This window comes from Nasonia vitripennis, assembly GCF_009193385.2.
Source record: "Nasonia vitripennis strain AsymCx chromosome 1 unlocalized genomic scaffold, Nvit_psr_1.1 chr1_random0008, whole genome shotgun sequence".
Classification (NCBI taxonomy): Eukaryota; Metazoa; Arthropoda; class Insecta; order Hymenoptera; family Pteromalidae; genus Nasonia; species Nasonia vitripennis.
Window position 1 is genome coordinate 372415 of NW_022279595.1, and position 25472 is coordinate 397886.

The 25472-nt window shown below is 42.6% G+C and overlaps 1 protein-coding gene across 2 annotated transcripts in view; it reads left to right on the forward strand.

The window, feature by feature from the left end:
* LOC100680122 overlaps positions 1-25472 on the forward strand; it is a 138405-nt gene that overhangs the window by 43840 nt on the left and 69093 nt on the right. For both annotated transcript variants that reach the window (XM_031932767.2, XM_031932772.2), the window contains exon 3: positions 19561-19716. In XM_031932767.2, coding sequence (XP_031788627.1) covers positions 19561-19716 — 156 coding nt within the window. The remainder of the gene's footprint in view (positions 1-19560; positions 19717-25472) is intronic.

Sequence of the window (25472 nt, forward strand, 5' to 3'; positions counted from 1 at the left end):
CCAGAGGATGATCGATTGATGCTGCTCGAAGTAGACGACTGGACGATGCTGCAGAAAGCAGATAGCTGGACGATGCAGAATGAAGAAGACGAGTTTGATCCTGAACCCCTAATCACCTTGGTGGATTCAAACTTTAGAGGAGAAGCCAAAAAGGCTAGGTAACGGGCCTTACGGAAGTATTGTTCAACGATAGTACCTGTGGGTATCCGTTGTCGAAGGGTCACTTGTGTAGAGCTTGCTCTGCCTACTGTTACCGTTTCAATGTTAATAAATATTGTATTCACTTAATTGTTTATTATGTCTATTCGTTTATTTAAAAAGATCAAGTGTTCTGAACGAATGGTGATAGTTGATACCATTTCGTAGGCTGCGTGCACGGCGTTCGTGAAGGATCGTCCGGGGCCGCTTTCCTCCTTCGGTAAGGCAACACGATTATCGTGCAAAAAATTCTTTGAAAATTAAAGGAGGGTACGGGGTGAAAAAGCGTAGAGGCTTTTCACGGACGTGAGCCATTGGAACACTTGGAAGTTCGAGGTCGGATAAAGATTGAAAATCGGGTTGCTTAGCAATACAAGAAAAGGTTTGGGTAAAAACAATTGAGTGAGCGCGTGAAAATGTAACGAGCAGATTTTGGTGAACTTTCGAAGAGTGCAGATGTGTAGTCAGATAATTTTGTGCAATAAAAAAAACTTAAAACCTTCTTGATTTGTGTTTTCCTCTGTGCGCGTTTCTAAACACCAGCTACATTTTGGCGCCCGAACAGGGACCTGAGGTTACAGCCTTTTTTACGCGCAGAAGGAAAAATGGGCAAGAGGACGACAACCAGCAAGAAAACTGCACCACCCAATAAGAAAAGGGCTCCAGAGATTTTATCTCGATATGAAGCTGAGGACGATCCGGATGCGTTAGAGGTTCTTCCACCTTCTAGCGCGGACTCTGGCGAAGAGCAGGGACATGTAGACAGTGAATACGAATATACGACATCAGAAGCTGCAGCAGTGGTACAGCAGCAAACATCGGATAGACGCATGGCAGTCGCTTATCGCCGAACTCCTGGTGAGAAAATAATCAATACTCATCGTCAATCGATTGCCAACGAGCAGACTTCATCATTATCTGTCGAAGTTCCACCATAAAATCTATTACAAGTTAATGCTGAAGTTTATTTACCACCATCCTCGCCTGTACGCCGCCGTACGCGAGCCAAAACTCTGTCCACAGTTGAGGTTACGTCACGTACCCAAACTTGCTTACCATTTCCCGAGTCCAAGAAACGACGTCGTAATCCTCAGCCACGATTTTCGCCGGAAGAAACGGACAACCTACCTTCAGAACCCGCAACAACGGATGCGTGAGGGCGCGCTCGAGTCCAACAGCCAACTTCAACAGAAGCGCAAACGGTCTCTAGCTTCGTCATCGGGAAAATTCCGACCTGTCTCTACAACAGCGGTAGCACAGAAGCGTGCGCCACCTGCGGCCTCATCGTCAAGGAAGCCCCGGTCAACTTCAGCGGCCTCGACGGCGCAGAAGCACCGCCTTCGAATTCATCATCGGGGAAAAACCGGTCAACTTCAGCAGCGGCCCAGAAACGCGTTTTACCTCCTGTGACGGCGTTGCAAAAGCGCCAACCAGCTTCAACAGCAGTGGCAGCACAGAAGCGTGCTCCGCTTCCTAAACATACGACAGCAGCAGCTCAAGGACGTACGTCAATTCAATCAGCGACGGTGACGCGGGCGCTTAGTGGCGCACCGCAACCTCCTGCATCAGTGTCGGGACGACGCCACGTAACCTCATCAGCAGCGGAAGTACGGAAAAGTGCACCGCTTTCCCAATCTGCGACGAGAGTAGCCCAAGGACGCGCTACACTTCGGCCAGCGACGACAGCAGCGGCAGCACGGGCGCGCAAAAGCGCGATATCATCCTCAGCAGCCGTACCCAGCGCGGAGTCGCGAGATCGCGCGTCGCATCCTACAACAGCAGCCAACGACAAGCCACCTGTCATTTTTCTCCTTTCCCGAACGACGACTACGGCGATGGTCTCCAAACAGAGCAGCTCGACGATGACGACCAAGCTGAGCAGCTCGACGGTCAAGAGAATTCAGAAGAATCTGCGTTAAATTTAAATCTGAATGAGAATGCTGGTATTGAAAGTGAGAATGAAAGCGAGAATGAAAGCGAGAATGATCGGTACGGCGAGATTTGCGATGATTTCGGTGATCGTTTTCACAACACTGAGTGCAATTCAAGGTTAGTCCGAAATCATGTAGCGATTCAAGAACAATCAAGCAGCAACCCCGCAAATGAAATAGCCGAAGCGATCAAATTAACGTTAAGCACTGTTCGCGAGTCAAGTTTTTATAGTTCTAATGAAAATTCAAAACTAGCACACAGAATGTCATCAAAGTCTTTACCAACATTTACGGGAGATCCAATAGAGTAGTCGCGGTTCAAACAAGTTTACGAAGTTTCCTCCGAACTCGGAGCATATAATGACAAAGAAAACGCTGCTCGATTGTATGATGCGTTGCGTGATGATGCTAGAAAGCCAGTAAAAATGCTTTACGTATCTGGTAGCAGCGCGGAAGAAATAATGAAAGTGCTTGAGATGCGTTTTGGTAACAAAAAAGTAATACTGCTTAAATTAATTAGAGAAATCAAAAATTTACCAAAAATAGGCTCAAGCAAGAGCGATTTAATTAATTTCGCTTCAGATCTGCGAGGCGCTTTAGGGGCGATTAAAGTGTTAGATAGCGGTTATTTGTGCAGTACTGAGCTTGAAGACGAAATTATAAAAAAGCTACCTGACTCGGTGATCAGTAATTACATCCGCTTTGCTGCTCATGATGACAATCAAAAATCAAAGTTAGAAAAAATTACTGAGTTTTTAGATAAAGAAGCTGAAATGATGATTAGAGCAGGTGTAGTAACTGATCAATCGCACGAGTTTAATCGCAAAAAATCTGATCACGCGTCAAAGGATTCTCGAGATTTACATAATACTTATCGAGAAAGATCGGTGTGTACCACTAATCAAAATATATCTGAGCTTCCTACGAGACAAAATAATCAGCGATGTGCTCATTGCGGCCGTAAAAATCACAGTACTGAATTTTGTCATGATTTTCAAAAAGCTCCGAACTATCAGCGGTGGAAAGTAGCTAGATCAAACCGTCTCTGTTTTAATTGTTTAAGAGAAGGACATTCTGGATTAAAATGCACTCAGCCATCGTGCAAACGTTGTGGCCGACGTCATCACGAACTTTTGCATTACTCAAATGAAACGGAACAGTTAAAACCGGCTGATCAAGAATCTCCTTCTCAAAGCTCTGATAAACCTGCTGATATTTCGACTTTCACGCAATCAACAAATAGTACCAGCTGACTAGCATCGCAGACGTTTTTAAAACTAATTCCGGTTAGAATAAATGGAACGTCAAGCTTTAAAATTGTGTATGCTCTTTTAGATGAAGGTTCGACTGCGACGCTAATCAACTCACGAATAGTAAAAGAAATTGGAGTGCGAAGTACGAAAATAGATATAGCTATAAAAGGTGTTGGAAGCGAAATTGAGAGCATGTTTTCAAGCGAAAATGTAGACATTGAGGTTTCTAGTCCGTTCTCAAATTTTTCATTAACAAATGTTTTAGTCGTTAATAATCTAGCGCTTCCCAAACAATGTGTGCCTTCTGGATTAATCGAACTTTGCGCAAAGCTTATGGGAATTCGTGTAAGCGCTTACCATCAAGCTCCCGATTTGTTGATCGGCCAAGATCACAGTAGTTTAATAATTACTCGTGAATTTCGTGTTATTCAAAAAGCTCTTTACGTATCAAGATGCCTTTTGGGTTGGTGCATACACGGTAATTTTTTAAATAACGAAGTCTCTGTTCAGATTAACACGTTGAGAGAAGGAAAAACGATTTGTGAGGAACGCCTTTCTTTACAAAATAACTATGAGGAACTCGACATTTTAGTAAGATCGTATTTTAATCTCGATTCTTTGGGAATAATTAATAAAACGCGAATAAGCACGGAAGATAAACGAGCGATTGAGATCCTCGAAAAAACTAGTATATACAAAGATAATCGCTGGGAAGTAGGTCTGCTTTGGAAAACGGACGTTCGACAGCGCTTCGACGTCTTAAGTTATTAGAGCAGAAACTTGACCGTGACGAACAATATGCGAAATTGTATTACTGTGAAATGGAAAGACTTATCAAAAATGGTTTTGCTAAAAAATGTGCGAATAAACCGTCAGGGAGTCGAATTTGGTACCTGCCTCACTTCGGCGTATCAAACATTAATAAACCGGGGAAAGTAAGGTTGGTTTTCGATGCCGCGGTCGCGACTTCATCTGTGAGTTTTAATAAACTTTTACTTTCCGGTCCTGATCTTTTAAAATCACTTTTAGGCGTGTTGATGCGATTTCGTTAGTTTCACTACGCGATTAAAGACGATTTGCGCGACATGTTCTTAAAAATTAATATACAAGAAGCCGACCGCGATGCTCAAAGATTTTTATGGCGAGGATGCGATAGGACTATTGAACCTGACAAATACGTAATGTCTTCCGTATTGTTTGGAGCAAAATCGTCTCCGTTCACTGCGCTATTCATAAAAAATAAAAACGCTTCTCTGTGTTCATCAACATATCCTGCAGCTGCAAAGAGCATTATTGAGAATAGTTATATCGACGATTTTTTAGAAAGCTGCGAAACAAGAGAGGAAGCGTCTTCGCGGGTTCAGCAAGTAGTCGAAATTAATAAACATGCGAATTGGGAGATGCACGGTTGGGCAAGCAATGATGCGTCTGTTCTGAGCAATTCGAACATAAACAGCAATGATAAACAGCCCATAAATTTTGAGACAAAAGACAATATCGAAGAAATTTTAGGATTAAGATGGGTAAACTCAACGGACGAATTAATATTTAAAATAAATATCGAAAAAATCAGTCAAGACCTACGTACAGGAGCCAAAAAACCAACGAAACGAGTTTTGTTAAAAATTATCATGTCGATCTTTGATCCTCTTGGTTTTTTGACACCTTTTACCATTGAAGCCAAATTAATATTGCAGGGTGTTTGGAATTCAAAAATAGGTTGGGACGAGTGCATACAAGACACAGAATTTGATCAATGGAAACGGTGGTTACAGAAGTTAGATTAAATAAAATTATTGCACATACCGCGCTCTTATCGATCTAAGAATTGTCAAGTAAAATCGGCCGAGTTACATATATTTTGCGATGCTAGCTCTAAAGCGTATGCTGCTGTTGCATATTGGCGTATTTGTTTAAAAGACGATTCGTATCATGTTTCGTTAATCATGGCTAAAAGTCGAGTCGCGCCAATGAAAGAAACTACTGTCACTATTCCCCGTCTAGAATTACAAGCGGCAGTGCTTGCAATCAGAGTCGCCAATATTATTGCGAAAGAACATGACTTTCAAATCTCGCGTCGGGTTTTTTGGTCTGATTCAAAGACCGTGTTACATTGGATCAATAAAGAACCTCGCGAATTTAAGATTTTTGTAGCGAATCAATTAGCGAAAATTCTTCGACTTCCGAATGGCGGTGGATTCCGTCGTCCGAAAACCCCGCTGATGATGGGACTAGAATCGCGCCAGACGCTTTAGCTAAAGACAGCAGGTGGTTTCTCGGTCCTGAATTCTTAAAAAAATCGGAAGAAAGCTGGCCTGTCGAACAAGTGTCTAATTTCGACAAAGGGGATTCAGAGCGCCGTGAAAAACCCGTTTTTTGCGCTTTCACGATAACTAAACGAGTATATAAACTTTTTGATTTTACAAAATATTTATCGCAATTCTCCTCATGGTTACGACTTATTTACCCGATTATTAGATTCTACGAAGCAATTAATAAAATGAGAAAGTTAGATATTAATCTTGTTGAAATTCGTGATAAAGCGGAAAAGATGTGTTTGGAGTGGAGTCAATCAGTGGCCTTTTCTGTTGAAATTAATGCTTTAAAAAATTCATTGCCAATTTCGAAGAAGAGTAAGATTGCTGGCCTGAACCCTTTTTTAAGCAAAGACGGTATATTATGTTCCAACAGTCGTCTTATAAATTTAGAAGAATGCGAAATCTCAACTCAACCAATAATTTTAGAGGGAAGCGATAAAATCACGCGTCTGTTAGTAAAACACTATCACGAAAGCTGTTTTCACGGTAGCCATGAGACTGTAATAAATGAATTAAGGCAAAAATATTGGATTGTTGGATTACGGCATTTATTGCGGAGCATAGTAAGCAATTGCGCAATTTGTAAATGGTTTCGCAGTAATCCATCTACTCCAAAAATGGCAGCTCTCCCTCTAGCTCGACTAGGCTATCGACTGCGTCCCTTTTCTCACTGCGGTATCCATTATTTCGGGCCTTTGAATGTTAAAGTTGGATATAGAAGACGCGAAAAACGCTGGGGCGTATTGTTTACGTGCATGTCAACTAGAGCCGTACACATCGAACTCGCACAGACGCTCAGTACAAGTTCAGCGATTTTAGCTTTAAAACTTTTTACAGGCAGAAGGGGAACACCATTCGTTATATACAGCGATAACGGTACAAATTTTATTGGAACAAATAATGAAATATAGAAAGCCCTTAAGGATCTCGATCGTAAAAAGCTCAATGAATTTGCGGCTAAAAAACAAATAGTTTGGAAATTCAATCCACCAACGGCATCGCATATGGGAGGCGCTTGGGAACGATTAATTCGTTCGGTCAAAAATGCTTTGAACGTAGTTTTTAAGGATCAAGCGTATTGCGAAGAGCTTTTACAGACAATATTGATTGAAATAGAGCATTGTATTAATTCAAGACCTTTGACACATGTCTCAATAGATCCACGAGATAAAGAAGCATTAACTCCTAATCATCTCTTGCTCGGCGCGTCGTCAGGTGAAATCAGATTAGGTAGATGCGACAAACAGATAGAATGTTCGCGAAAACAATGGGAGACTGCACAGTATATGGCGGATAAATTTTGGGACAGATGGCTGCAAGAGTACCTTGCAACACTGATTCCGAGAAAAAAATGACAAGAGAATGAATCACCCTTAATTGTTGGAGATTTGGTTTTAGTTCGGAATAATAATTTACCTCGGAATCAGTGGAAAAAAGGTGTTGTTACGCGAATATTCCCTAGATCTGACGGACAAGTACGTGTCGCTGAAGTACGAACGTCCAGCGGTATATTTTTAAGACCGAGTAGAAAGTTAATTCGTTTTACAGTAGTGCAAAACTCCTGAGTTTTGCACCAGGGGGAGAATGTTACCGTTTCAATGTTAATAAATATTGTATTCACTTAATTGTTTATTATGTCTATTCGTTCAATTAAAAAGATCAAGTGTTCCGAACGAATGGTGATAGTTGATACCATTTCGTAGGCTGCATGCACGGCGTTCGTAAAGGATCGTCCGGGGCCGCTTTCCTCCTTCGGTAAGGCGACACGATTATCATGCAAAAAATTCTTTGAAAATTAAAGGAGGGCACGGGGTGAAAAAGCGTAGAGGCTTTTCACGGATTTGAGCCATTGGAACACTTGGAAGTTCGAGGTCGGATAAAGATTGAAAATCGGGTTGCTTAGTGTCACGGACGAGCCCCAGGCTCTCCGTCGGCACACCCGGTAGTACCACCGACGATGCATGTGCATCGTCAGCTAGGTATGCCGCCACCTGAGAGCTCGCGCGTGCAGAAATGCAAGGTATGCATCTCCAGCCGCGCGACCGCTCGCCGTCGACGAGTCGCGTCGACGACAGAGCGGGCAGATCACCGGCGACCTCCGAACTGGACAGAGCTCCCTTTTTGGGACCAATACACGAGCTTGCTCTCCACCTCTGCCTTCTTCTTTTTTGCGCCTCCAAGTGCTCTCTGGGAGCACCCACCCATTCCGTGACATCTGGCATCCCTACGTGGGGCTCAGCAGCAGCCAAGACAGAAGCTGAGTGTACGGCAACTTTCCACCACAGCCGTTTGAAAATTATTCAGAGAATTTTTAAAAGAAGTCAGAGGAAAGCAGAACGTGGCACCAAGATAGCCACTGCAGAATACAACAGCCAAGGAGAGCAAAGAATTCAGCCAACAAGGTTCACGAGGTCGCCGAGGCTCTCGACAACCGTCGGAGCTAAAAAAAAAAAAAAAGGACTACACAAAGCATCGAAAAAGCAGTCGACCGGTTGAACAAGGAAGGCCCCGACTGCAAAACAAGTCTCAAAAATCCACAAAGTCCATCTGGGCCCACAAAGTCGATCTTCGGTCCTCAAAGTCCATCTGGGACAACGCAGCAGCAGTAAAACCGTCGACGTGGACCAGTCGCCGACGAGCCAAGCAGTTCAGCAGCCGTTGCCACAACCAGACAACCGGAGCCAGCACCAGCCTCCACGCGCAACACAGTCGTCGGCGCGGGCCAGCCGCCGACACGCGCGAGCAGCGTCACCAGCAACCAGCATGGACAGAGTCATCGCAGCCGCGCTCAGCTTACTGTAAGTCCCTCTCATTAAATATCCACGCAGCTTGGCTTCCGGGAACGAATTTAAATACCCATACATATTTTCGCGAGCGCTAGCTTCAGCGTAAAGTCCGCGCACCACAAATCAAAGCAAAAAAAAATATATTATGGCACCCCCGAAAATAATTAGCGCGGCAAGGAGCGCGCTCCGACTGGGCGCAGGCAGCAAGGACAGAACATCAGGTGCAGAGAGCGATCCACAAGATTCGCGAAAACAATTGAGCCGGGCACATCGGATATTTGAAATACATCAGAAAATGCCGCCGCGTTATAAAAGAAACGTAACGCGTACGTTAAGCGCCGCGGTATTAGAGTCAAGCGATTCAGAAGACGAGACACACCGCACAAGAATGACGCGAAATTGGAGCACAGCTCAAAAACAGCTACTCGAAAATAGCAGCACGGTCCCGCGAAGAACCGAACAATCCAATCAGACGGATGAAGAAAGTCGCGAATTAATCGACATAAGGGCAAACAGCCCGGCATTATCATATGCGGGATTACCGCAGGGCCCCCAATCTACTCAGGTCAACGTGAAAAATCTTGAGAGTTGATTGGAGGAATTGGAGATCAGTCCGTGCTAGTTGATAACCCGTGGGGACCAATCGGACAGCCACTAGAAACCCCCGAACGCCTGGCGATAAATGCTAGATGTCAGTAAAATATCGCGAATTTGTGCGGCGTGAAAAATATAGTGTGGCGCAATAACGATCTAATTACTGACGGCCCCAAGCCTCAGGACTACGCTTTACCCACGGCCACCGATAGTACGCAACTCGCGGGCCTCCCACCCATTTGACCGACAAACGAATTAGGGCAAAAAGAAACAGACGGGGGAATGGTACGTGCGGAACCAGCCATAGTAAACGAGGCGAGTACGTCGGAACTTCGCTTGTTCAGGGAACAACTTCAAAAAATAATTAAAGAGTCGATCCGGCAGTATAGTGAAGAAGAGGGGTCAATACTCGGTGGTAAGGCAACCCGGCGATATCGGGTCCGCGAAGGCAACACCGAACAACGCGGAAGGACGTACGCAAAAAAAACACCGAGACGCGACGAAAAGACACCTGACAGACGAGAAAGGTCGCACGAGCGAGGAGCGATAAGGCGGCAATCGGAGAGGCGTGAGACAAAAAAAATACGGTTGCACGCAACAGGCCGAGAAAAATCAGAGACGACGCGCGCAGCCAGAATATCTCGCGAGAAATTCGCAGAAACGCGTATGAGCCCCATAGCATCCGTCGCTCATCGTACCGCGAAGCGGCCGCAAATTCGAACAGAATCCGAAAAATGCACAGCTCGCCCAGCCGGGGATGTATGCGATATAACAGCCACACAACACCAAGACACTCACATAATGCGTATTACGCGGATACGGAATCGGACAGCGAGGACGATTTTGAAACAGAAACAAATGACGAACTGGAAACAAGACGAGACAGAGCGCGCACATACGACGACTACTCGAGCGAAACAGCCGATAGCGAATATGAGAGCAGCCCAGGCACTCGACCGGATTGCGCGATATACGAACTAGTCACAAGCGCAACAGACATAACTGCGACGTTGCAAACGTCGCAGCCGCGTAGATACGAGGAATCTCGTTCGATGCGGCCAAGCTCTGAGTGCGCGGAAGAAACAAGCGAGTTGGATTGTTGTTGTCGGTGCCAGCCTGACCTCGAGTTCGAGGAACGGGCCGGCTAACCGTCCACGTTAGCGCGAGAGTGAGCATCGTTGGCGCGCGCGCTGATTGGTCCTTCGCATGTCGCGAGCCAATCAGCGGGCGCCGATGTGCGACTCGCTATCCGCGCCGACTGCCAGCCAATCAGGCGAGAGGAAGATGCGCGGGCCCGACGAGCGCGAGTGGAGAGTGAGCGCGAGAACGAGCGGGAAATCGGGGAGTTCTCTCACGACTTTCGACGGAGTACGTCGACGTGCGAGAGAGATACGTGGCCTCCTCTGTTACGAGGAGAATTGGGAGAGTCTCCCGAGGTTGTGCGAGTGTGCGAGAGTGTGAGAGAGTCACAGGTGCAGCGCGTTGGCACGAGCAAGTGCCGACGCCCGGATGAGCCAGCAACCATCCGCACGAGAGGAAGGAAGCTAGCCAGTCCGCCATCATCGTCCGGAGGACCAGAGCAACCAGCAGCCTTGGCGTGGGAGAGCCGAGGAAGCTAGCCGTCACCAGGTCCACGAGAGTCAGGGAGGCGCCGGCGGGAGCACTGACGGACGTCCACCAGGGAAGAGCGAGTAAGAAAGTATTTGAGAGAGAGAGAGAGAGAGAGAGAGAGAGAGAGAGAGAGAGAGAGAGAGACAGAGAGAGAGAGAAAGAGATAGATAGAGAGAGAGAGAGAGAGAGAGAGAGAGAGAGAGAGAGAGACAGAGAGAGAGAGAAAGAGATAGATAGATAGAGAGAGAGAGACAGAGAGAGAGAGAAAGAGATAGATAGATAGAGAGAGAGAGATCCGAGAGTGAGGCGAGTGTGGTGCGGGCACACTAGAGAGAGAGAGAACTCGAGAGACCAGGGTGTTGGTGTGCAGTGCGGGCGCACACCAAGACGTCTTCTGCGCGAGGCGTCTGGCCAGCGCACGCGAGAGAGAGAGAGAGAGAGAGAGAGAGAGAGAGAGAGAGAGAGAGAGAGAGAGAGAGCAGTGCGAGGAGACGCGTGTGCGTGAGATAGAGACAGCGCGAGAGAAAAGACTATAGCTGTGCGGCTGCAGCAGGTCGGGCTTGCCACAAGCGGGAGGCATAGCCCGCGCGCGCGCGAGAGAGAGAGAGAGAGAGAGAGAGAGATCACAGTGGCCGCGCGGCGACCGGCGAGAGCCGAGTCGAGCGCGTACCACGTGACGCTACAGGCTATGGCTTGGGGGCTAACGTGCAGACGCGAGAGAGAGAGAGAGAGAGAGAGAGAGAGAGAGAGAGATATATAGAGAGAGAGAGAGAGAGAGAGAGAGAGAGAGAGAGAGAGAGAATCAGCCGTCAGTGGACTGGACCTGGGCCTGTGGCCAGCCGTCTGCTGCACGAGCGTGGCTCGTGTTTGAGCGTCCCAGCGTACGCCCTGCGTGGCTAAACTGTGCGCGGGAGGCACTACAGCCACCGTGTTGTAGGGAAGGGCTGGGCGAAATACATGTGCAATAAAACTTAACCATTGTGTGTGATCATTTTCCCCTCTCCCTAGCGTTCTCCCAAACGTGATGATCGCGGTCAAATCCTACGTTTAGAAAAATCCTAGTGCATGCGAGGCTCTAGGTGTTGCGCACCTGTGTTGGGAGGCACAGCGTCTCATAACATTCGACGAAAATTACGAAAAGCGACGCAGAGCCTGGGAGAAAAAGCGCTGGCGCCAATTGCAATTAGAACAAGAAGAATTTGAGAAAGAAATCGTCCGCGAGTCGCGAAAACCTCGAGTAAACCCGGAGACAAAATCGGAGCGCTACAGCAGAAAAGTCTACGAATCGGACCAGGATGAACGCGACGCGTACCGCAGAATTAACCATTGGCGAGCAAACGGCAATGGCGGAAAAAGACGCGGCGACGATAAGCCTCTTAAATTTCCAGGGGAACGCAAAGGGCACCTGCATCGACAGGATCCGCCAGGGCAAGCGAAGCTTAAAATGATTAAAGCGGGAGGCCCGGGGACTGAAATCGAGCACACATCCATCAATCACGGATATCCTTACACTCAATACGCCCCCCCCCCCCCGAGATATGAAAGCTCGTTATACCATGATAGCGACGAAGCGCCGCGAAAGAAAACGTCGTTCCACCAAGCAGCCAGCTATATACCATATTTCGACGGCGATCCCGACAACTTTATTTTGTAATGCCGTACGCGAAGTGGCAGATACATTCGGACCGGCGCACGAGAAATTCTTGCTAATGCAAATTGCTAATCGATTAAGAGGGAAAGCTGCTGATGGCTACCTAGCCAGAACCGCCGATTATTCGTCCGTCGAGGAATTATTAAGCGATCTAATCCTTCACTACGCGAATATAGGTATTGCGGAGCAAATCCACGCCCAGATACGCACAGCAAGGCAAGGCGAAAGCGAAACGGCAGGCGACTACGGCTTGCGCCTCAGTAAATTATACAACCGATTGAAAACTATTCTTAACTCAGCACCAGAGTTATCGAACGCCGACAGGGAGGCGCAACGGCGACAGGCGGACGAGGACGTGCTTGAGCAATTCTTGTTCGGACTCAAGCCCCCACTAGACCACTTGGTTCGAAGTAAAGGGCCTAAATCCCTGGGTGCCGCCATTACGGTAGCGATCGGGTATGAAAGGAAGCAAAGCGCGAGATCAGCCATACCCAGCGAAACCAGCGCTGCAAGGGCAACGCGCAGCCCTACCACCACACCGAAAAAACATATTGCACATACTGCAAGATGACAGGCCACCCTCTTGACGAATGCCGTACAATAATAAGACACGCCGCGGAAAAAATAATTCAAAATCCGGTTGCAAATAGAGGCAGAAATTTCCGCTATGACGATAATAACCAAAACAGCAACAATAATGGAACAAATCCAGAAAATCGCAACGCGAGCAACGGCCCCGCGAATAATCTAAACGGCAACCAGAACTATAACAACGGGGGCGATAGCAACAACGGCGGATACCGCGGCAGAAACCCGAGCTTTAACCGTAATTCCCGGTTTAAAAATTACCAAAATAATCGCAATGATAATTACAGTGATAACCACAATAATAATCGCAATGGTAACCGTGATAATAGCCGCGACAACGGTCAAACAAATAACGAAACTAATAGCCAAAATTTAAACTAGAAGCACGCTCGCCGCTTTCCTCAAGCGCCGAGCGTTGCAAAGAAGCACGTGAAAAAAGAGATGAAAATATTATAGGCGAACAGCATGAAAACTCAGTCGCGATTAGATTTTTGACAGCCGGTAGACAACCGCCGATTGTAAAAATAGAGAGCCCTCAGTTGAGGGCTAGAACGGGTAAATTTACGCAGACTTGGGAGCAGACATTTCAATCATAAAAGTAGGGGAACTAGCCCCTGGATATCCGTACGACGCGCGTAAGATAATAAAAGTACTCGGAGTTACCCCCGGTACATCGGTTACACTAGGGCAAGCGGTCATACAGCTACAAGGGCTGCAATGTGACATTCACGTAGTGCCGAATGAATTCCCGATAAGCGAATCAGATATCATCGGCTGGGATATAATAAACGCACACAAGGGTTGCGTAGATGCCGCGAATAAGAGCCTAAGGCTTAACGAAGTAATTCTGCCGTTCGAAGCAGACGAACAAATTAAAATTCCCCCTAGAGTCAGGATGGTTATAAGCGCGCGCGTACAAAATAGCAATGCGAAAATCGGGTGGGTTCCACTAACGGACCTACACCCTAACCTACTATTCGGCAATTTTGTAGCTGAAAATAATAATGGCCGAGTCTACGCAGAATGTATAAAGATAAGCGAGTCTGAAATAACAATACCTAGCCCCGTTATAGAGTTACTTGATTGCGAAACAATCGCGGATAATACGTTGTACCGAACCGATGAAGACGGCTCAGCTGAAAATATCGCGAATTTTACAGCGAGTTTGCGGCGTATGTTCGGCTGCGAAAAGCAGCAAGAAAAATACAAAGAAGTAAGTGCATTAAACAATAAACTAATGGCATACGACAAAGCCAGACGCGAGAGAGTCGAAAAAGTATTGCAGTTAGCAGACACGGAAGGCTGTAACGCGGAAGAAATCGAATTAATTCGGGCGGTTGTCAATGATTACGCCGGAGTTTTCGGCCTCGAAGGTGAGCCACTCCCGGCAACTCACTTACTACAACATAAGATCATGTTGAAATCTAAGAAACGCGCGATTCAGATTCCCACCGGCTCTAAAAGAGCACATGCTCCGAGAGCTAGCCAAGCTCCGTGAGCAGAATGTCGTAGTACCGTCAAACTCGAATTATTCATCGTCGCTATGGATAGTCCCAACAAAGCCCGATGCGTAAGGCAACAAAAAGTTTCGCCTAGTAACAGATTTTCGCGCCCTCAAAGAGGAAACAGAAGGAAGTTGCGACCCGCTGCCGTTTACTAGCGACATACTTGAACATCTCGCGGCCGCGAATTACATTACGGTGATGGACCTTAAACAAGGTTACCATCAAATCTAGATGCACCCAGAATCCGCGCATGTCACAGCATTTTACGCGTCGGACGGTAATTACGGAAATCAACTGTTGCAATTCAATCGTATGGCGATGGGCCTTAAAGAAGCTACAATCACTTTTACGCGGGCTATGTCCCTAGCTATGGCCGGTCTGCAGGGGGAGGAAGTCGAGATCTATCTCGACGACCTCATGGTATTCAGCGAAACGTTAGACCAACATATGGTCCGCTTGCGACGCGTGTTAAAAAGACTGCTCGAAGCGAATTTAACAGTTGAACCCAGGAAATGCCAGTTCCTGAAAAAGGAGGCGCACGTTCTCGGACATATCGTAGGAGGCGGTAGCATTAAAACTGACCCGGCCAAAACTAGGGCAATGGCAAAATACCCAACGCCAACCAACCCGAAAAAACTAAAACAAGCACTCTGCCTATTCAGTTATTATCGGCGATTCATAAAAAATTTCTCGGTGATAGCGCGACCGCTATTTAAACTCTTGCAAAAAGAGGCAGAGTATATATGGGGCCCGGAGCAAACAGAAACGTTTAATACGTTGAGAGAAATGATGTCAAAAGAACCCGTTCTAAAAGCCCCAGATTTAAACCAACCATTCATCGTAACAACCGATGCAAGTGACTGGGCGCTGGGCGCTATTTTAAGTCAAGGGAAGCTAGGAGCGGATCAGTCCTGCGCGTACGCTTCGCGCTGCCTGAAAGGCAGCGAATTAAAATACCCGACGTATGACAAGGAACTCCTCGCGATAGTATTTGCCAAAGATCAATTTCGCTATTACTTATTCGGACGTAAATTCACAATTTGCACAGACCACGAGGCGCTTAAGCATTTTCACCCAACCAACAAACCGGACCTAAGATTTAACCGATTAAAAGCGGCGCTGATCGGGTACGATTTCGATATTATATACCGCCCGGGCAAGAAAAACGCGAACGCCGACGCGCTATCACGAAATCCGGTGATAAGCGAAGGTGAGGATAATCCAGAACTGCCGCGAGTCGAACTATACGCGCTAGCGGACAAGCAAATAAAAGAAAACCCGGACGAAGATGCAGACACCCCACCGGACAGAATTTTCCGCACACGCGCAGTCAAAGGGGCGGCAGGAAAGAAAGCACGACAATCGTCATCGAGCCCCAACAACTCGAGCGAAGTCGGGAAAATAAAGAAAAAACGGGAAGTGAACGAAAAGAGTCATCTTATAATACGGTACACTTAGACCTTTCAGCAATCGTTGCCGAATTAAACCAATCAAAAAATGCTTTATTTGAATTCGAATCAGCAATTAAAACGGAAGCGGAAACTCGGGCCGTGAATATACACGATATAAAATTAGAAGCACTAGAATCGGGGATAGGCCTTCGCAACATCGCCGCAAAAGCCCGCGAACTAGCGCAAAGCAAGGCAACAGCCCGCAAGGTGCAAGCCCTTGACGGGAACACAACCATTTTTGGATACTCCGCGTCAGCAATCTTAATAGGAGTAATTGTGCTAGGCGGCGCCTGCTGGTACGTGGCGAGCAGACGCGCCAGAAACCCCATAGAAAAATTCATCCGGCAGCAAGAAATGAGAATGATGGTGGATCAAGTGCGCCAGCTATCGCGCAGTCGTAACGCGATCGACATTCAATAAAAAAAAAAAAAAAAAATCACTACCGCTATCCAAAAGAAAGAAGCCCTCGCATGCTCAAAAATATCAGAGTCAAAAGCCAAGCTGCATGGAGAGAGGGACCAAATGCAAGCTCTCTAGGAGCAAGCTTACCATTACAATTTACTATATACTTACTATACCTTTTATATTATTATACAATATAATACTTTTATTATATATTTATATGCATAATGTTAATCAAATGGGAATATATAGATATAAGTTGCGCTTAGGCCATATCAGCCAAGCCGCAAATAGCGCCCATAATCATTAATAACGCCAAGCGCCACATAATTAATTTTTCTTTTCAGCTATACTTATTGCAACATAATAATCATAATATTAAATATCGTTATGCCAATTTTTAATGAAATTAATAATTATGTATGTCTAATTTTAAGAAATATTTGTATGTAAGGAGCTCTGTTCCCAAAAAATAAAAAAAAATAATAATAATAGCACAATAGTAAATCGGAATTTGGAGAAGAATCCAATGCGCAAACCTCTCGCGTGCCCCCCCCCCCCCCCCCCCACTGGCATCCCGGACAAAAGAAATTTAAAAGAGAAAAACATTTTTTTTCAATCACACACTCATTCTCACAAACAGAAACTCACACAAGCGCTCCCAGGTGCGACAATCAGTAACTGTTTTTTTTTCTGGGCGACGAAGACGTCAGCCCGCGCGACCTCGGACTTGTCACGGACGAGCACCAGGCTCTCCGTCGGCACACCCGGTAGTACCACCGACGATGCAGGTGCATCGTCAGCTAGGTAAGCCGCCACCTGAGAGCTCGCGCGTGCCGAAATGCAAGGTATGCATCTCCACCCGCGCGACCGCTCGCCGTCGACGAGTCGAGTCGACGACAGAGCGGGCAGATCACCGGCGACCTCCGAACTGGACAGAGCTCCCTTTTTGGGACCAATACACAAGCTTGCTCTCCACCTCTGCCTTCTTATTTTCTGCGCCTCCAAGTGCTCTCTGGGAGCACCCACCCATTCCGTGACATTAGCAATACAAGAAAAGGTTTGGATAAAAACAATTGAGTGAGCGCGTGAAAATGTAACGAGCAGATTTTGGTGAACTCTCGAAGAGTGCAGATGTGTCGTCAGATAATTTTGTGCAATAAAAAAAAACTTAAAACCTTCTTGATTTGTGTTTTCCTCTGTGCGCGTTTCTAAACACCAGCTGCACCTACGCCACATAAAAATAAACACACACACACGTGCACACGCGCACACACACACATATCCGTACGGACATTATCCAAAAGCACTATTTTTCGACTAAAAATGCATCAAAACACAATTCCTTTATGTTTTTATACACACTCCAAAAATTACTGTTACAAGGCTTCTTTAGGTAGAAAGCAAAATAAATGTCGTATCTTTAAAAAAAATCATGGTGATTGAAGGTTATTAGAGCTATACACCACTATGTCGCGCTGAAATTTTTACGACAAGCCCTACGAGTTTCGTTGTATATTTAAATTATTTAAAATATTTAGTTTATGCCTAAATTCTAATAATTTTGTTTCTTGTACTTGGAGAACTAAATAATTTATTGATACTTTTATGAAATATATTGTTCACCTATAAAGAAATGCACAAAATATCGGCTCTTTTTTTGAAATTGAAAATTTCTAGTTGTAGATTTAAGTCAACCAGTTTTTGCTTTTAGGACGATTTCAAATAGGCACTTTTCTACTGGGGTAGTTATTGCTTTTAAACCGTAATTTTTCCTTGAAATTATATTTATCCACTATTCATTCTAAATTAACACGTATTTATTGTAATTTCATATGTATGTTTCTACAACATACTTGTAATCTGCACAAATAATTATGTTTAACATTAGTCTAATAAAATACATTGAAAAAAATATCATTTTTTTGTTTTTTATATTATTAAACTTACTGTATTCAATATCGAAAAACTAATTTTCTACTCGCGCTATCCGAAATTTAAAAAAAGAGCAAGATACGTGCTTTTTTAGCCAAGTTATGGCGTTTTCTGAGTGCCTTGATTTGAAGCATACTTCTCAGTTTCGAGCTGTGGAAGCGCGCTGATACCCCCACTTTGACCACCACGGCACCGTAGCCTGTAACAGTCCGATTACTTTTTTTCCGATACAACTTTCACCATTTCAAGTTAATTGTTAATGTTATTTAACTTTATTCTTTTGCTAATATTATAACTATTTAAACAGCAGAGTTAAATACCAAAAAATATGTTTAAGACGTCTTTAATTGTTAATAATTAATTTACTTAAGCAAAAAACGTCTTCGTCAGCTCTATTAAAGCTAAATGAAACTAAATAGTTGTTTAAACAACCTACCTAGTTTATAACATACCAATGATACTATATAATGCTTACTTAATCAAAAATTTTAACTTAATTGTTGCCTTTTCTAATAACCCTTAATGATGTTTTTTTAGGTACGACCGCGACACGGAAGTGCCTTATAGTTTTGTCATCAAAAAATGTGTGAGATGCGATATCGACGATATTATTGATGATTTTAACGTGTGTTCCTTTATCTCAGCGAGATTGTTATCGATATTATTTGAAAAATGTATTATTTTGTAAAATAAAAAAATGATTTTTGTTAAAGTTCTTCAATTTAAAGTGTATTAGATGAAAGCACTTTACCTTGTTACTTCTTGTCCTTCTTACAGAGAAGGACACACATACCATCTATGACACCAAATATTAGGTAAAAAAAAGTAAATTTACGTGGAAACTGAACTTGTTTCAAGCATTTCAACAAGTGTAAAAAGGCTCTTCAAAGGCCACAACCAATCAAAGCTTGCGGTAGCTATAAAATAAAAATTTTTAATTTTCGTCTTTGAAGACTTTTTATACCTGGTTAATGGCATATATAAACATTGTTTTATGGTTTATACAGTATACCTGAATATATTTAATAGTTTAATTTTTTTTTAAGAATTTAAGAAAAATATCAACACATAATTGGCATATTTTTTCACAAATTAATATCTATTCGTCCCCTGAAGCTTAAAGAATTTATTAGTTTGAATTTTAATTCTAACTGTTTGATACATAAATCTTAGAGAATCAATTAGCTTTCACTTTTGTACTTTTTTTGTATAGGATAGTCGATATTAAATATAATTATGTTGTAATATTTTCAATATTTCATATAATTATGTTGTATATAACATGAATAAAGTTATTTTAATTTATTATAGCCATTTTGATTTAAAATTGTTTGCAGGGCTGAAAATGTTAATTTACCAAAAGAAGAACTCTCAAAAAATGATGATTCACTGGATACCATAGGTTCATACTGCTCAGCTGTTGATAAAGAAAATAATTTAGCAGATGAGACAAAAAGCGCGGAAGATTCGAAACCAAATAGTCCAATTAATGAGTATGTTATTATATTATTAATTATTTGTTAAATGTCTGCAAGATAAAAATGTTTTAACTCAGGTTTCTATAACAAAATAAGTTTCGAACAAAAACATCTTTGTTCCACACTCGACCAAAATGGCCACTTTTTGTGCCTGAAATGCGGGGCGAAAGAAGCATATTTTTCCCGCAAATACAATTTGCGCGTGTAATGTGTCATGTTTAAATTATATAAATATATATGAATATATGTGTGTATATGTTATGAATGAGTATGTATGTATGAGTACATGAGCATATACATGGATGTATTTATATACGACTACAAATGACGTCTGCGTGACTGCAACCATGCACTCGCACAGAGAATGTATTTACAATCGATGGAGACGAAGCAACTAGATTGCAACACACGCTGAGCGCTGAAAATCGGAGCGAGTGCTCTGACCTCTGTGTCAGCACTCCTCGCGCGCGAACGATGACTGCAAAGCGTACGCGTCAATCCTTGTTGTGGTGGATGCTGATTGGACTACCGTGATCTTCTTTATCTAAATTCCATATCTGCTTGCATCGGCACCGAGGCTTTAAAAACCCCGGAGCCGATCCACGCAGCGCCTTTTTACGTAGTAACATAAGATTCTCAAATCGAAGGTCAGTTTCTCTTAATTTAAATAATTATTTGTAGAACTTCTTATTTTGGCCCAAAGAAAATGTTCTATAAAATATTGAAGTGCGACAACACACCTATTTATTATGCACTTAAAAAATTGAATTTTTAAATTCACCTTATTTAATAAACTTTCTTACAAAGGCATTTTTGTATCCCCGCTCATTTGGATACTTTAAAATCAAACTAGATAATTCAATTAGAGATTAAGATGAACATTTTGATAATTTTCGTTCACGCTTACAGAGTATATTATAGAAAGCCGAGTACCAGTTGAGAAATTCGCAATCACAACTTTCAAGCCTTTTTATAGAGCAATTAGATATTCTTGCTAGAATGGTGTTTGTCCGAGAACTTCCGAGTATCTTATATCAAGATGTATATGATTCTGCTCCAGAATTCTTAGACGATGCTTCAAATTTAGCTAATCATTTCTATTACACTAATGGTGCCAGGTATATACCTATAATAAGTAAATACAGAAGCGTAACATCCACAAAAATTCCGGAAGATGTCCCTCATTATTATCCTGCACCAAAGTTTAAAACTACCTATACAAAATCAGATAATTACGATTGTTACGACAGCTGATCGTCAGCAGAAGAAGTATGAGTATGATTCGCCGACAGATAACCTTAATTTTTTAAACTAATATTCCGAGTCCTTAGAGATTGATCCAGATTTTTCTTTTACTAACCACAATTTAGACTCAAACTTAACTCCTAAATTTTCTGCAAGCTCAGAAAGTTCCTAAAGCTATGTACTTGATTCCGCATATACTACCGAAAGCGACTCTGGCGAGTCAGAAAGAGTTAATTACATATTTTATGAAGATATTAAAGAACAGGAACGCCCAGTCGCACGTCACTATTTGCTAAGGATACCGGCCTCTGTCAACGGTAACTTTCCACAAATAAATGAAAATAATGTAACAAGATCAGTTACCTGCACTGAGAGAAAAATCATGGACTCGTTGCTGGTGAGTCCCCCATATCGTGCGCGAGCGGTCTGGAGTAGTTCCAGGTGCTGCCGCATATAATGCAGTAGCGCCACGGAAAATTTCCTGTGACAAGTCCAAGCAATATTTCCATAGAGCCATCCGCAATTATCGGGGCAGGCTCATGGAATAGTTGCGGGCGCTCGTACTGCTAAAATACAAATCTCGTCAGTGAGTTTGTGACCTGATCAAAATTTAAGTTAATTGAGTGAACTTTAATAACAAATATCTTATTGATGTCAGTTATAGATAGATGTTTTTACTCGAAGGAAATTGGAATATATGGTTTAATTGAAATCTTGTGTCTTCCTTGTTATGAAAGTTCATAAATTCTCAAGTATTAATTTATATGCATAGTATAACCTCCACAAAGTTGAGATTATATCCAATATGTTTGAAATATAACTTTTTAATGCATTTGCAAGTGTATAGATTAAATAAACTAATGTTTAGAGGAGTTCCTAGAAATTTGGCTTCTATCGGTGATTTGGTCTAAATTTGAACTTTTTTATTTAGAGACCTACAGAAATAAAAAAAATACTGGCTAATTCTTCACCAAAGCAAGATAAAAGGTATCTATAATATTTTCTATAAACCTAATAGTTTTTCAATTAAAAATCATGCAAACTTGGAAAAATCAAAATTTGTCAGATTTTTAATTCAAAAACTATTAGGTTAACAGAAAATATTATAGATACCTTTTTTGATCTTGTTTTGATGAAGAATTAGCCAGTATTTTTTCTTATTTCTGTAGGTCTCTTAATATAAAAGTTGAAATTTGGACCAAATCACCGACAAAAGCAATTTTTAGGAACTCTTCTAAACATTAGTTTATTTAATCTATATACTTGCAAATGCATTAAAAAGTTTTATTTCAAATATATTGGATACAATTTCAACTTTTTAGAGCTTTATAATGCGTATAAATTAATATTGAAGAATTTATCAACTTTCTCAAGAACGATGACCTAAGATAGAAAGTTAATAGAAAATCTCACATTTTACTTCTGCGGAGGGACAATTCTTGACTGGCATGCCATAATAAAAATATTAGAATTAGATTTTTGTATACAATTTGAATTTACTTTGAAAAGTTCTTTAATCTCTTTTCTTAGTCTTAGCTAATTTAATAATTTTAGCAGCAGTTGATGGCATTAATTGAATGAAAATCTGCTTTTTCCTCCGTCTTATTTTATGCACAAAAGACTCACGATTATACAATAATCGTAATTTTACGGAAAACCTAAAAACAATCCAAAGTCATAGTGCTGTCGCGCGTGCATGCACGTGGTCCGTAAATTCCAAGGGGCCTGCCGCAGTAATTAGGGTTACGTCATGGAACTATTGGCGGGAGAGAGCGCCTGCAATTTTTCCGTAGCGCTAGTCGCAGTCCAGGGGGCAGCACTTGGAATTACTCCAGGCTGCTCGCGCGGGATATACTCTATGGGGGACTCACCAGCAACGAGTCCATAATTTTTCTCTCAGTGTGTAAAGGCGAAATAATGGAGTTGAACTCTAGAATGGATAATCTTTAAGTAAGCGGTTTTCGTGACACCTCGGAGAACAATAGCACAACTAAAGCATGTGAGACATCGTCCGCATATCCAGACCTCTTGAACAATCACAAAAATACTGCTTATAGCTTTGGAAATGAGTCCTAAAAGAAGCCTCCTTATTTTCTGTTATACCCCTATTTTAAGAAAAGGTTTTAAAGTTTCTTCAAAAATCAAGAAGTTTTTATCAGTTTATAGACATAATTGCCAAGAACCCAGCAAGTCCCCTAGACCTCTTTTGGCTATAGAGAAAGATGATAGAGAAAATGCAAAACAAAACAAGCCAACAGTTCCAGAATACATCCTTTCTATTAATAAGCCTATCAACGTCTGTCTTAATCAAGGCGACAAACGGTGATCTTACGATAATGTGAGTGTCAAGTTTAACCGACATCAGAAGTTACGCATTTCATTCAATGAAAAATCAAAATTAAAATACTATAACAAGGATAAGGCAGTATTAACAAAACCTCAAAATGATGGTAATAAATTAGGCTACAGTATTTGCGTTTCGCAAAAATGGTCAAGATTATTTCAGTCAATCTGTAAAAATCAAATGTTTTCTCTATTTAGTTGGGGAACATCATCGGAATTGAGAATCGCTAACTCTAGCAATCCAAAAATATTCTATGAATCTTACAAAATTATTGTATTCTTTGATGCAGCATTCAAATCATTTATTTAGAGTAAGAATCGTCAACTATTAAACAAGACACATCGAGATTTAACATTCTATGTTAGTTTAGTCAGTTCTATCATCAAATGTACCGATTACTGCTAACAACTGGGACCAATATACACTCAATGCTACAAATTGCAATAACAATGCATATAAAAAAAAACCCTAAAACAATTAATCATTTGCTACCAGCTCAGAGTGCTATAATATTTAAAAATATCACTTCCAACAAACACCCAGAAAACTTTGACGAATACAAAAATTACAGTAAAATTCTGTTAAACACAAATAACCATCCAAAATCATTCACTTCAAGTCCAAGCTTAAAAATTTTAAAACTCAAAGTACATATACTACAACATATATTAAGTTTAAAAATTATTATAGTGATTTTTATTGTTCGGATTTTATTAGCAAATTATGGATTGTATAAGTTACTATCTGTATTTAATCGTGAAACTGCAGCCGATTTACTAATAGCAATTATGGCCTATCGAGAAACAACGCAGAGAAGCACAATACATCTAGTAAATTCCGCTTGATCACCATACGCTGACTAAGAGGAATTTGCGGACATCAATGACCAGACCGCATATGTCTAGGAGACTGAAACAGATCGCGGTCAAGAAAAATTGTAGTGGATTTTTTATTTATTCTTTCTAAGCATGGACAGAAATCACCGCTTGCGGACACTTAATCATCCTTTGCAGACACTAGTTTTTGCGGATATTCTACTTTCTTGGACATAACTTTTAATTCGTGGACTCACATTTTTTTCTAACAGACATATCCGCAGGAGAGACGTCCTGGGAGACGCGGGCACACGGAGTCTATTATAGTAGAGATAGGGCAGTAAGGTACATGTTACGAAATAAACAATTTTTTCTTCTCTCTTAATTATAAAAATAATAACTTAGCTTTTACGAAGTATGTAGAGTGGTGTGTGAGTTAAGGTAGCTGTAGAAAGGAAATTAGAGTGGAAGGAGGGAAAAAGTAGACGGGAGAAGGTAGGGAAAGGGTCCAGTAGAGAAAGGAATAAAAAATTCGGAACAAAGCGGGTCAGAGTAGAGGGATAGAAGAGCGAGAAAGCAAGCTTCGGTGTAGAGAGGTTAGGAATGAGAGTGAGAGAGATAGAAATAGTGGGAAAGGAACGATGAACCTGACGAACACCGAGGTTCAGGAAATAATTCACGGAACGGAATACGGAATTGGAATAGAGGGACAGGGATTTAGAACGCTGCAACCGAGTATAGTGAAATCGATAGAAGTGTAGGACGAGGTGGATGGTGGACAAAGAAGATGCCTCGCCCACGTGTAATAAGTACTTTATTTGTAGTGTCTCTCCAGACGTCTGACCGTGTGCGTGGTCAGTACAGAACTGAGCGGCGGCGACGCGCTCGCTCTCTCGCAGCATGGCTGCTCTCTCTCTCTCTCTGCAGCGGTACGTGCCGCCACCTATCCGTGTGGTACCTACAGTACTCCCCCCGAAAAAAAGAATCTAGCGTCAGAGGATGGAGGATGTTTACATGGATAATTTTCTTAGAGCTATTCGCTGGTGCGTGTGGTTCAACGCTTTACAAAATAATAGTCTATAAATAGGAACTGAGATCACAAGTGTTTGATCGTACAAGTATTTTCTTGTATTCGTAGTTGTACTTAAGTTTCCTTTGGTGTTTTGTTGATTTCGCACGTGTTGCTTGTTCGCGTAATTTGAACGTGGTTCGCCGCAAAGTAGTTGACGAGATTATTCGGAATTGCTATTTTGCAATTGGTGAGCTTAATGTAAAGCTGATCTCGAGAATGGAACAAGTCGCGAATGCAGAACATGTCCATCGCTTTGGTTTTTTTCTTACCTAGTAAGTTTACTATTTCTATAGAC